A 13,136-nucleotide genomic window follows, 5' to 3' on the forward strand; every position below is an offset into this window, starting at 1 on the left:
GGAGAGTTTGAGGGTCTTTGGGGTGATTTTGCGGGGTCTTCGGGGAGTTCTGGCTCAGTGGGGAGGCCTCAGACTGTCTGCTGGGGGAGATCAAGTCCAAGTTCAACCAGGCCATCGTAATTGGGGAGGGCTGGGGGGCTTTTGGGGGTCTTTAGGGTGAGGACAGGAGGGTTTGGGGGTCTTTGGGGTGATTTTAGGGGGTCTTAGTGGTGATTTTGGGGCGGCTTCGGGGAGTTGTGGCTCAGCAGGGAGGCTTTTGGCTGGCTGCTGGGGGAGATCGGGTCCAAGTTCAACCAGGCCATCGTGAGTGGGGGCTCTGGGGGGGATTTGGGGGGGATTTGGGGTGAGGACAGGGGGGTTTGGGGGTGTTGGGGGTGATTTTGGAGGGGCTTCGGGGAGTTCAGCCTCAGTGGGGAGGCCTCAGACTGGCTGCTGGGCGAGATCGAGTCCAAGTTCAACCAGGCCATTGTGAGTGGGGGCACTGGGGGGGATTTGGGGGGATTTGGGGTGAGGACAGGAGAGTTTGAGGGTCTTTGGGGTGATTTTGCGGGGTCTTCGGGGAGTTCTGGCTCAGTGGGGAGGCCTCAGACTGTCTGCTGGGGGAGATCAAGTCCAAGTTCAACCAGGCCATCGTAATTGGGGAGGGCTGGGGGGCTTTTGGGGGTCTTTAGGGTGAGGACAGGGGGGTTTGGGGGTCTTTGGGGTGATTTCAGGGGGTGTTTGTGGTGATTTTGGGGCGGCTTCGGGGAGTTGTGGCTCAGCAGGGAGGCTTTTGGCTGGCTGCTGGGGGTGATCGGGTCCAAGTTCAACCAGGGCATCGTGAGTGGGGGGGCTTTGGGGAGGTTTTGGGGGGGCTTTGGGGTGAGGACAGGGGGGTTTGAGGGTCTTTGGGGTGATTTTGGGGCGGCTTCGGGGAGTTCAGCCTCAGTGGGGAGGCCTCGGACTGGCTGCTGGGGGAGATCAAGACCAAGTTCAACCAGGTTGGGGACCAGATTGGGGACAGCCAGGGTGGTTTTGGGGTCCCGTGGTCCCCCACGTGTCCCCAGGTACACCCCAGGGAGATGCTGGGGTTAGATCATGGGATTTGGGGCCAGACTGGGGACAATCAGAGTGGTTTTGGAGTCCTGTGGTCCCCCGGATCTCCCCAGGTGCACCTCAGGGAGATGCTGGGGTTGGATCTCAGGGTTTTGGGACCAGATCAGGGATCATGGGGGTGATTTTGGGGTCTCTTTTGGGGGCCATACCCCCACAGGTGCACCGTGGGGAGAAGTTGGGGTCAGACTGTGGGGTTTGGGGACCAGACTGGGGACGGGATCAGGGACCACGGGGGCCTTAGGGTCTCTTTCGGGGGCCATATCCCCATGGGTGCACCCTGGGGAGATGCTGGGGTTGGATCTCAGGGTTTTGGGACCAGACAGGGGATGGGATAAGGGACCATGGGGACAGTTTCGGGGTCCCCTAATGTGTCCCCCCCTCCGCAGGCACACCGCAGCGAGGTGCTGGGGATGGATCTCAGGGTTTTGGGACCAGATCAGGGACCATTGGGGTGATTTTGGGGTCTCTTTTTGGGGCCATATCTGCACAGGTGGACCCCGGGGACGTGTTGGGGTCAGACTGTGGGGTTTTGGGACCAAACTGGGGACAGGATCAGGGACCACGGGGGCAGCTTTGGGGTCCCCTGACGCATCTCCCCCCGGGGAGATGCTGGGATTGGATCTCAGGGTTTCGGGACCAGACTGGGGACAGGATCAGGGACCATGGGGGTGTCTTTGGGGTCCCCTAACGCGTCCCCCCCCCCACAGGCACACCCCGGGGAGATGGTGGGGGCGCTGGCGGCGCAGTCGCTGGGCGAGCCGGCCACGCAGATGACCCTCAACACCTTCCACTACGCCGGCGTCTCGGCCAAAAACGTGACGCTGGGCGTGCCGCGCCTCAAGGAGCTCATCAACATCTCCAAAAAGCCCAAAACGCCCTCGCTCACCGTCTTCCTGCTGGGACAGAGCGCCCGCGACGCCGAGCGCGCCAAGGTGGGGTCCTGGGGGGATCCTGGGGGGGTCCTGGGGGGCTGGGGGAGACCCCGGGGCCGCGTGGTCCCGTGGGGTTTTGTGTCCCCGCTGTGTCCCCACAGTCCCCCAACCTCCTCTCCTTGTACCAACCCGTGTCCCCTCGTCATCCCCCTGTCCCCACCCTGTCCCCATATCCCCCCCCCGTCCCCGTGCCCCCCACACTAACCCCGTGTCCCCCCCCCAGGACATCCTGTGCCGCCTGGAGCACACGACGCTGCGCAAGGTGACGGCCAACACGGCCATCTACTACGACCCCATCCCGCAGAGCACGGTGGTGGCCGAGGACCAGGAGTGGGTCAACGTCTACTACGAGATGCCCGACTTCGACGTCAGCCGCATCTCGCCCTGGCTGCTGCGCGTCGAGCTCGACCGCAAGCACATGACGGACCGCAAGCTCACCATGGAGCAGATCGCCGAGAAGATCAACGCCGGTGGGGCCATCGGGGGGGGCGTTTCGGGGTGCTGGGGGGCGTTGGGGGGCGATTGGGGGAGGTTGGGGGGCGATTTGGGGGCTTTAGGGGAGAATTAGGGGGAACACGGGGGGATTTGGGAGCTTTGGGGGGAGCATTAAGGGGGCATTGGGGGGCGATTTGGGGCTTTAGGGGAGCACTATGGGGGGCGTTGGGGGAATTAGGGGAGATTGGGGGGCGTTGGGAGGCGATTTGGGGCTTTGGGGGAGCATTATGGGGGGTGTTGGGGGGGATTAGGGGAGATTGGGGGGTGATTAGGGGCAATTGGGGGACGTTGGGGGGCGATTAGGGGAGATTAGAGGGCGTTGGGGGGTGATTAGGGGAGATTGGGGGGTGTTGGGAGGCAATTAGGGGAGATTGCGGGGTGTTGGGGGGCGACTTGGGGGCTTTAGGGGAGCATTAGGGGGAACATGGGGGGATTTGGGGGCATTGGGGGGCAATTTGGGGCTTTAGAGGAGCATTAGGGAGAACGTGGGGGGATTTGGGGCCGTTGGGGGAGTTTGGGGGAGCATTAGGGGGAACACGGGGATTTGGGGGTTTTGGGGGGTGATTTGGGGCTTTGAGGGAGCATTAGGGGAGCACTGGGGGAGATTTGGGGAGATCTGGGAATGTTGGGGCTTTGGGGGAGCATTAGGGGAAACACTGGGGGAGATTTGGGGGCATTGGGGGGAGATTTAGGGGGGATTTGGGGGTGTTGGGGCTTTGGGGGAAATTTGGAGACAATTTGGAGGGGATTTGGCAACTTTGGGGGGGGTGTTGGGGACTTGGGGTAGCGTTTTGGGGGGCATTGGGGGGAGATTTGGGGGTGTTGGGGCTTTGGGGGGAGCATTAGGGGGAACACGAGATTTGGGGGCATTGGGGGAGCATTAGAGGGAACACTGGGGGAGATTTGGGGATGTTGGTGGTACTGGGGGGGATTTGGGGTCGATTTGGGGGAGATTTGGAGGCGTTGTGAGGGCTTTGGAGAAAAATTGGGGACAATTTGGAGGGGATTTGGGGACTTGGAGGGGGGCGTTAGGGATTTGGGGTGGCATTATGGGGGGTGTTGGGGTTTTGGGGAAGCATTGAGGGGAACACTGGGGGAGATTGGGGGTCATACGGGGGGATTTGGGGTGCTGGGGGGGTCCTGCAGTGACTGAGGGGGGGACACCGGGGGGTCCCAGGGGACACGGAGAGCACCGCGGGGACCTTGGGGGTACCCCGGGGGTCCTGGGTGGGTGCTGGGGGGCAGCGTGGTGACCCCCCCCCCCCCCCCCCCAAATTTTTTTTAGGTTTTGGGGATGACCTGAACTGCATCTTCAACGACGACAACGCCGAGAAGCTGGTGCTGCGCATCCGCATCATGAACAGCGACGAGAACAAGATGCAGGAGGTCAGGGCGGGGGGGTGCTGGGGCGGCACCCTTGGGTGCTCGGGGCGGGGGGCGGGCAGGGTGTCACCCCCCCGGCTGCCCCCAGGAGGAGGAGGTGGTGGATAAGATGGACGACGACGTCTTCCTGCGCTGCATCGAGTCCAACATGCTGACCGACATGACGCTGCAGGGCATCGAGCAGATCAGCAAGGTGCGGGGCCGTGCAGCACCCATGGGTGCTCCCCGGGTGCCCCTCGTGTCCCTTAAGGGTGTCCCCAGGTGCCCCTTGTGTCACTAGGGGTGCGCGGAGGACTCCACGGGGTGGGTTTGGGAGGTTTGGGACACGCACCCAAAGGGGTGTGGGGGCGCAGGGTGCTGCTGTGGGTGGCTGGGGAGCACCCATGGGTGCCCAAAGCCTCCATGGGTGGCTGGGGGTGGGTAGGGGGTCTCGAATGGGACTTCTAGGAGGTCGAGGGTGCTCATGGGGGTGTCTGTAGGAACCCCGTGAGGTGCTTGGGTGCTTAGGATGTTCCTCCAGGTACCAGGGAGCACCCATGGGTGCTCGTGGTGGTGCCTGTAGGAATCCCAGAAGGTGCTTGGGTGCCTGGGGTGTTCCTCCAGGTACCTGGGAGCACCCATGGGTGCTCGTGGGGTGCCTGCAGGAACCCCATGAGGTGTTTGGATGCCTGAGGCATTCCTCTGGGTGCCTGGGACGTTCCTCTGGGTACTCAGCAGCACCCATGGGTGCTTGTGGTGGTTCCTTTAGGAACCCTACAAAGTTATTGGGCACCTGGGGTGTTCCCTGGGTACCCATGAGCACCCATGGGTGCTTGTGGTGGTGCTTATGGGAACCTCATGAGGTGCTTGGGCACCTTGGGTGTTCCCTGGGTCTCCAGCAGCACCCATGGGTGCTCATGGTGGTTCCTTTAGAAACCCTACAAGGTTTTTGGGCACCTGGGATGCTCCCCGCATCCCCAGCAGCACCCATGGGTGCTCATGGTGGTTCCTATAGGAACCCTACAAGGTTCTTGGGTACCTGGGTGTTCCCCCGGCCCCCAGCAGCACCCATGGGTGCTCAGTGCACCCCGCTGCCCTTCCTGCACCCCAGCAGCACCCGAAGTTCTCCGCACAGCAGCCCCGGCTCATCCCTTTCCATACCCATCCGCGAGGCCCCCAGGGTGCCCCCCAGCCCCCCGGAGGGCACCCATGGGTGCCGCTGACCCCCTCCCCCCGCAGGTGTACATGCACCTGCCGCAGACGGACAACAAGAAGCGCATCATCATCACGGAGGACGGCGAGTTCAAGGCGCTGCAGGAGTGGATCCTGGAGACCGACGGCGTCAGCCTCATGCGGGTGCTGAGCGAGAAGGACGTGGACCCCGTGCGCACCACCTCCAACGACATCGTGGAGATCTTCACCGTGAGTGGGGCGGCCTGGCACCCGTGGGTGCTCCGCTGGCTCCGGGAGTGGGGGTGGTTCCCCTTTGGGGTGATTTGAGGCACCTGTGGGTGCCCCCATGGGCTGTGGGAGTGGGGCTGATTCCCCTTTGGGCCTTTGGGGGTGATTTGAGGCACCCATGGGTGCCCCCATGGGCTCTGGGAGTGGGGCTGATTCCTCTTTGGGGTGATTTGAGGCACCCATGGGTGCCCCCCTGGCTCCGGGAGTGGGGGAGGTTCCCCTTTGGGGTGATTCAGGGCACCCGTGGGTGCTCCGTTGGCTCCGGGAGCGGGGCTGATTCCCCTTTGGGGTGATTCGGGGCACCCATGGGTGCCCCCCTTTGGGCCTTTTGGGGTGATTCGGGGCACCCATGGGTGCCCCAGTGGGCTCCTGGAGCGTGGGTGCCCCACAAGTGCTGGGCAGGGAGCTGTGAGCAAGGGGGGGGGCTTTGGGGGTGATTCAGGGCACCCATGGGTGCACCCCTGGCTCTGGGAACGGGGGTGGTTCCCCTTTGGGGTGACTTGGGGCACCCATGGGTGCCCAGGGAGCTATGAGCAGGGGGATTTGGAGCCTTGGGGTGACTTGGAGCACCCATGGGTGCCAGAGGTGGTGCCCAGGGAGCTGTGAGCAGGGGGCTGTGGTGCCGTGGGGTGGCTGAGCACCTATGGGTGCCCTCAAGTGCTGGGTTGGGAGCTGTGAGCAGGGGGATGCAGAGCCTCAGGGTGACTCAGAGCACCCATGGGTGCCCAAGGCGGTGCCCAGGGAGCTGCGAGCAGGGGGTGCCGAGCCCTTTGGGTGGCTGAGCACCCTTGGGTGCCTTCAAGTGCTGGGTGAGAGCTGTGAGCAAGGGGGATAGAGAGACTCAGGGTGACTTGGGGCACCCATGGGTGCCCGAGGCAGTACCCAGTGAGCTGTGAGCAGGGGGCTGTGGAGCCGCGGGGTGGCTGAGCACCCTTGGGTGCCCTCAAGTGCTGGGTGGGAGCTGTGAGCAAGGGGGATGGAGAGCCTCGGGGTGACTTGGGGCACCCATGGCTGTCCAGGAAGCTGTGAGCAGGGGTGCTTTGAGCCTTTGGGGTGACTCAGAGCACCCATGGGTGCCCAAGGCGGTGCCCAGGGAGCTGCGAGCAGGGGTGCCATGAGCCCTTTGGGTGGCTGAGCACCCTTGGGTGCCCTCAAGTGCTGGGTGGGAGCTGTGAGCAGGGGGATGCAGAGCCTCAGGGTGACTCAGAGCACCCATGGGTGCCCAAGGCGGTGCCCAGGGAGCTGCGAGCAGGGGGTGCCGAGCCCTTTGGGTGGCTGAGCACCCTTGGGTGCCCTCAAGTGCTGGGTGAGAGCTGTGAGCAAGGGGGATAGAGAGACTCAGGGTGACTTGGGGCACCCATGGGTGCCCGAGGCAGTACCCAGTGAGCTGCGAGCAGGGGGCTGTGGAGCCGCGGGGTGGCTGAGCACCCTTGGGTGCCCTCAAGTGCTGAGTGGGAGCTGCGAGCAGTGGGATGCGGAGCCTTGGGGTGACTTGGAGCACCCATGGGTGCCCAGGGAGCTGCGAGCAGGGGTGCCCTGAGCCCTTTGGGTGGCTGAGCACCCTTGGGTGCCCCCGCAGGTGCTGGGCATCGAGGCGGTGCGCAAGGCGCTGGAGCGGGAGCTGTACCACGTCATCTCCTTCGACGGCTCCTACGTCAACTACCGGCACCTGGCGCTGCTGTGTGACACCATGACCTCCCGCGGCCACCTCATGGCCATCACCCGCCACGGCGTCAACCGCCAGGACACCGGGCCCCTCATGAAGTGCTCCTTCGAGGAGACGGTGCGAGGAGGGGGGATTTGGGGGTCCCGGGGGGGGGATGCAGGGGTCCTACGGGGTGGGAAGGGGGGGATGGGGGGGGGATTTGGGGGTCCTATGGGGTGGGAATAGGAATGGGGGGGGGTTCAGGGGTCCTATGGGGTGGGATGGGGATGCAGGGGGGGATTTGGGGTCCTACGGGGTGGGAAGGGGGGTGGGGGGGGTTCAGGGGTCCTACGGGGTGGGAATGGGACTGGGGGCTGTGTTGGGAGGGCTGTGGGGTGGGAGTGGGGCTGGGGGTGGAATTTGGGGGCCTACAGGGGGGGAGGGGAGTTGGGGGTCCCACAGGATGGGGATTGGGATGGGGGTGCTGGATTTGGGGGTTCTATGGGGTGGGGATGGGACAGGGAATGGGAATGGGGAGGGTTTCAGGGGTGGGACGGGGATGCAGGGGGGATTTAGGGGCCCTACGGGATGGGAATGCGGGGGGTCCAGGGGTCCTATGGGGGGAAGGATTTGGGGATCTTACAGGGTGGGGATTGGGCTGGGGGGGGATGCAGGGGTCCTACAGGGTGGGGATGGGGAATGGGGGTGGTGGATTTGGGGGTCCTATGGGGGGAGGATGGGGCTGGAGGGGGGCGGATTTGGGGGTCCTATGGGGTGGGGATGGGACAGGGAATGGGAATGGGGGGGTTCGGGGGCCCTATGGGGTGGGAATGAGGCTGGGGGGTGCTGCTGGGCCACTTCGGGGGCTGCTGGGCTCAGGTTTGGGGTGCTGGGCTTGCAGCGGGGGGGGATCTTGGGGTGCCTGGGCAAGTTTGGGGACACCCCACTTGAACTTTGGGGGTGTCCCGGGCTGTGGGTTTGGGGGCGCTGGGCTCGTTTCGGGGTCTCACCTTTACCCAGAGGTCTTCCAAGCACCGCGGTGCTTTTGGGGCCACCCCGCTGGGAGCACCCCGACCCCTTTAGGGCCGGATTTGAGCACCCCACCCCCAAACGCTCCCCGTATGGGGACACCCCCCGGGGTGTCTGACTTTTTTTTGGGGTCTTTCAGGTGGACGTGCTGATGGAGGCGGCGGCGCACGGGGAGAGCGACCCCATGAAGGGGGTGTCGGAGAACATCATGCTGGGGCAGCTGGCCCCCGCCGGCACCGGCTGCTTCGACCTCCTGCTGGACGCCGAAAAATGCAAGCACGGCATGGAGATCCCCAGCGCCATCCCCGGGCTCGGCGTCGGAGGCTGTGAGTGCCCCAAAAAGGGGGGGCAGGGGGACCCCAAAAGGGCCCCAGGAGGTCTCAGGGGGATGGGGAGGAGGTGGAGGGGGGATTGGAGGTGGTTTGGGTGGGATCCAGGGGGTTGGGGGGACTTTGGGGCTGGGGGTGCCGTGGTGGGGTGGGGGGGGCTCAGACATTGGGGTCCCAAAGGGAGCTGGATGTTGGGGTCCCCTTGGTTAGGATTGGGGTCACCCGGACATCAGGGTCCCCTGGGTTGGGGAGGGGGCCAGACATTGGGGTCCCCAAGGAACCTGGACATTGGGGTCCCCACGTTTGGGACTGGGGGGGCCCAGACATGGGGGGTCCCCAAGGGAACTGGATGTTGGGGTCCCCTTGGTTGGGATTGGGGTGACCTGGACATCGGGGTGCCCATGTTTGGGACTGGGGGAGCCCGGACATTGGGGTCCCAAGGGACCTGGATTTTGGGGTTCCCTTGTTTGGGATTGGGGGGCCCTTGGTATTGGGGTCCCCAAGGGAGCTGGATTTTGGGGTCCCCTCGGTTGGGGTGGGGGTGTCCCAGACACCTGGGTCCTTGCAGTGGGGTTGGGGTGACCCGGACGCTGGGGTCTCCCCAAACCCCGGGGTCTGCGGGGTGTCCCCGTGCCCCGAGGGGGGCGACCCCCCCGTGCTTAACCCCTTCCCCCCCCCCCCCCCCCCCACAGCCACCGGGATGTTCTTCGGCTCGGCGCCCAGCCCCATGGGGGCCATGTCCCCCGCCATGACCCCCTGGAACCAGGGAGCCACCCCCGCCTACGGGGCCTGGTCCCCCAGTGTCGGTGGGTGCCGGGGGGCTGGGGGGGGGGTAATGGGGTGTTGGGGGGGGGGCTGGGGGGTGTTGGGGGGCTTGGGCACAGCCCTTGGTGGCCGCTGGGGTGGATTTGGGGGGCTCTTGGGGTCTCTGGGGGGCTGTAGGGGGCCATGGGGTGGGTTTGGGGTCTGGGGGGGGGTTGATGGGGGTCTCCAGGCCCTGCTGGGGGGCACTGGGGGTTGGGGGGGGGGAATTAACGGGTGGGGGGGCTCCATGGGCAGATGGGGCACTTCGGGAACCCATTGTGAGTCCCTGGGGTGCCTCGGGAGGGGGGGGCACGGGGCTCTGCGCCCCCCCGGGGTGCTCCCCCCACCCCCCTCTCACCCCTTTCTGTGCCCCCCCCCCAGGAAGCGGCATGACCCCCGGGGGGGCCGGCTTCTCCCCCAGCGCCGCCTCGGACGCCAGCGGCTTCAGCCCCGGCTACTCGCCCGCCTGGTCGCCCACCCCCGGCTCCCCGGGCTCCCCCGGCCCCTCCAGCCCCTACATCCCCTCCCCAGGTGAGTGCCCCCCGCCCCGGGGGGGGCCGTGGGACCCCCCCACCCCTCCCCCCGGGGCTCCTCTTCTTCATCCTCTTCCTCCTCCTCCTCCCCCGCAGGCGGGGCCATGTCCCCCAGCTACAGCCCCACGTCGCCCGCCTACGAGCCCCGCTCGCCCGGGGGCTACACCCCGCAGAGCCCCAGTTACAGCCCCACCTCGCCCAGTTACAGCCCGACTTCTCCCAGTTACAGCCCCACCAGCCCCAACTACAGTCCGACATCTCCCAGTTACAGCCCCACTTCTCCCAGCTACAGCCCAACCTCGCCCAGCTACAGCCCCACCTCGCCCAGCTACAGCCCCACCTCGCCCAGTTACAGCCCCACTTCTCCCAGTTACAGCCCGACCTCGCCCAGCTACAGCCCCACCTCCCCCAGTTACAGCCCGACTTCTCCCAGTTACAGCCCGACATCCCCCAGCTACAGCCCCACGTCTCCCAGTTACAGCCCGACATCCCCCAGCTACAGCCCCACTTCTCCCAGCTACAGCCCGACTTCTCCCAGTTACAGCCCCACCTCGCCCAGTTACAGCCCAACCAGCCCCAACTACAGCCCCACCTCGCCCAACTACACCCCGACCAGCCCCAGTTACAGCCCGACTTCTCCCAGTTACAGCCCCACCAGCCCCAACTACACCCCGACTTCGCCCAACTACAGCCCCACGTCCCCCAGCTACAGCCCCACCTCTCCCAGTTACAGCCCCACCAGCCCCAGTTACTCCCCATCCAGCCCCCGCTACACCCCGCAGTCTCCCACCTACACCCCCAGCAGCCCCAGCTACAGCCCCAGCAGCCCCAGTTACAGCCCCACCAGCCCCAAGTACACCCCGACCAGCCCCAGCTACAGCCCCAGCTCCCCCGAGTACACCCCGACCAGCCCCAAGTACAGCCCCACATCCCCCAAATACAGCCCCACCAGCCCCAAATACAGCCCCACGTCCCCCACCTACAGCCCCACCACCCCCAAGTACAGCCCCACGTCCCCCACCTACAGCCCCACCTCGCCCGTCTACACCCCCACCAGCCCCAAGTACAGCCCCACATCCCCCACCTACAGCCCCACCAGCCCCAAGTACAGCCCCACCTCGCCCACCTACAGCCCCACCAGCCCCAAGGGCTCCACCTACAGCCCCACGTCCCCCGGCTACAGCCCCACGTCGCCCACCTACAGCCTCACCAGCCCCGCCATCAGCCCCGACGACAGCGACGAGGACAACTGAGCCGGGGGGTGCAGGCTGGGGGGCTGCCCCCCAAGTGTGGGGCGCGGGCAGGGGAGGCTTCCCCTGTCCTTGGGGGCCGGGGCTGTGGCCCCCCGTCCCCGTGGGGCCGCTGGTTCTTGGCGAGGTGTAATTTATGGGTGTCGGTAGTTAATTAGGGGGAATTAAGGGAGGGGGGAGGGACGTGGGGAACCCCACGGTGGTGGCATTTGGGGGCGGGGGGGGTCCTTTACCCCCCCCCCACCTTCACTTCGGTTCTTTGATGTTCTTGGGGAAAACGATTGTAACTTCACTTTTGGGAATAATAAAGGTTTTAGTAATTTTCAGCTTGGTCTGTGCCTGTTTTGGGGTGGGGGCAGTGTGCTGGGCCCCCCCCCAGACCCCATTTTTCCTTAAGGTCCCCTGACCCCAATCCTCCCTGGGCACCCCCACCCCCTTTCCTCCCCGGGCTCCCCCCCCCCTTTACACCACCCTCGTAACCCCCCCCCCCCTCCCCGCACAGACCATTTTGGGGGGCCCAAAATGGGGGCGTCGCCCCGCTGGCAGCGGTGGGATTCGAACCCACGTCCCCGCGGGGACTGGAGCCTAAATCCAGCGCCTTGGACCGCTCGGCCACGCTACCGCGCGCCCGCCCAGCCCCGCCCGCGGGGGTCGCCTCTGGGGGGGCGGGGCCAGGTCCCAAAGGGGGCGGGGCCGGGGGGGTGAGGGGGGGTGGGAGCCGGGGGCCGCGGGTTCGAGTCCCGCCGCGGCTTTGCACCCTCGGGTTGGTTTTGCCTGGGAAAAATCGCAAATAATTGTCTTCAGACAAGGTTTTCTGTGAAGCTGTTTTATTTGGGATCGCACAAATAAAACAGCTTCAAATAAAAAACACAAATTAAAAAAAAAACACAAAAAAAATGTGATTTATTTGTGTTTTATTTGTGAGCGCGTTACAGAAAATATATCATAAAAAATATATCGTAAATATCCCGTAAATATCCCGTAAATATCCCGTAAATATAGTAAATATCCCATAAATATACCATAAATATAGTAAATATACCATAAATGTACCGTAAATATACCATAAATATAGTAAATATACCATAAATGTACCGTAAATATACCGTAAATATACCATAAATATAGTAAATATACCATAAATGTACCATAAATATAGTAAATACACCACAGCCTTTTATTCCCTATTCCCCAACACCCGATCCCCTCCCGTTTCCTCCTGAGTACTGCAGCTTCACAACCCACTCGATGCTCCTCTGTACCATCTACGTACAATTTTTCCTTTCTTCAACCCTTTAATTTCTCCCTTTTCCCCCTTTTTTTCTCCTTTCTTATGCTTTGAATTAATTATAGAGCTCCCCAGAGGCAGGTACTCAGTGATCTTTGCACAAAGCCAGCACCCCTCTGACCCAAATCCCCATCGTTTACACCCAGAAAAATGGTAGAAAAGCACTCTTTGGGTGTTTTTGGTCGGCTGTTCCAACTCACCTAACTCATGGCTGCTGAGCTGGGGGGCAGCACCCCCAGCAGCGTTTTAATGGGTGTGATTTTTAATACCTCGATGACCCTTCATGAGCAAAAGGCTCAGCCCGGAGCTGTTTTTCTCCTTGTTTTGTCCCTTTTATCCCTTATTTTCCTTGCTTCCACCAGCTCGAGGCTGCCCATCTCTTTCTTTCAGCTAAAACCCTTCCAAATTCTGTGCCATCAGTGAATTTGCTCAAAACCCCTTCTCATCCTGTGTCCAAATTGCTTATTGAGGAGAACTGGCCCCAAAATGGGGCCCTGGGGGGGACCCCACTGGTGACGGGCTCTGGTGCAGCCCCATTTACCACGACTCTTCGAGCCCTGTCCCCCAGCCAGTTTTTCACACAACAAATTATATTTTTTTAGCTCTATAATGGACATTTTTTCCCTTAGTATCCCTGTTGAAAGCTTTACTGAAATCCCCCCAAATCCCTTGACTCAAGGGTGCATCCTCTCCCCAACATGCTTGGGGGTGGGGATGGTTTTGGGGTGATTTTGTGTTTGTGTTTTTTTTTTGCTGTTTGTGGGGTGTTTTTGCGTGGTTTGGGGGTGTCAGAGTACAATTTTGGTTTTGTGCGTGTGTTTTTGGGATGGTTGTGTGTGATTTGGGATATGTTTTTTTGGGGGGTATTTCTCTGGGTGTGTTGGGGGTGTGTTGTGTAGTTTGGGGGTATTTT

General features: G+C 63.0%; 1 protein-coding gene and 1 non-coding gene across 2 annotated transcripts in view; one reads left to right on the forward strand and one right to left on the reverse strand.

The window, feature by feature from the left end:
* The window catches only part of POLR2A (RNA polymerase II subunit A), a 37,985-nt gene extending 26,724 nt beyond the window's left edge, over positions 1 to 11,261 (forward strand). Inside the window, exons 20-29 of the mRNA XM_072032187.1 lie at positions 1,803 to 2,027; positions 2,251 to 2,497; positions 3,808 to 3,908; positions 3,994 to 4,098; positions 5,124 to 5,306; positions 6,925 to 7,128; positions 8,159 to 8,345; positions 9,041 to 9,154; positions 9,534 to 9,683; positions 9,782 to 11,261. Of these exons, the coding sequence (XP_071888288.1) occupies positions 1,803 to 2,027; positions 2,251 to 2,497; positions 3,808 to 3,908; positions 3,994 to 4,098; positions 5,124 to 5,306; positions 6,925 to 7,128; positions 8,159 to 8,345; positions 9,041 to 9,154; positions 9,534 to 9,683; positions 9,782 to 10,938 (2,673 nt within the window). The 3' untranslated portion in view covers positions 10,939 to 11,261. The remainder of the gene's footprint in view (positions 1 to 1,802; positions 2,028 to 2,250; positions 2,498 to 3,807; positions 3,909 to 3,993; positions 4,099 to 5,123; positions 5,307 to 6,924; positions 7,129 to 8,158; positions 8,346 to 9,040; positions 9,155 to 9,533; positions 9,684 to 9,781) is intronic.
* A 214-nt stretch (positions 11,262 to 11,475) lies between these two features.
* Positions 11,476 to 11,557, reverse strand: TRNAL-UAG (transfer RNA leucine (anticodon UAG)). The gene has a single exon. It is a non-coding gene; the product is annotated as a tRNA-Leu (tRNA).
* Between the last annotated feature and the right edge of the window lie 1,579 nt (positions 11,558 to 13,136).

The sequence above is a fragment of the Anas platyrhynchos genome, chromosome 37 (assembly GCF_047663525.1).
Source record: "Anas platyrhynchos isolate ZD024472 breed Pekin duck chromosome 37, IASCAAS_PekinDuck_T2T, whole genome shotgun sequence".
Taxonomy (NCBI): domain Eukaryota; kingdom Metazoa; phylum Chordata; class Aves; order Anseriformes; family Anatidae; genus Anas; species Anas platyrhynchos.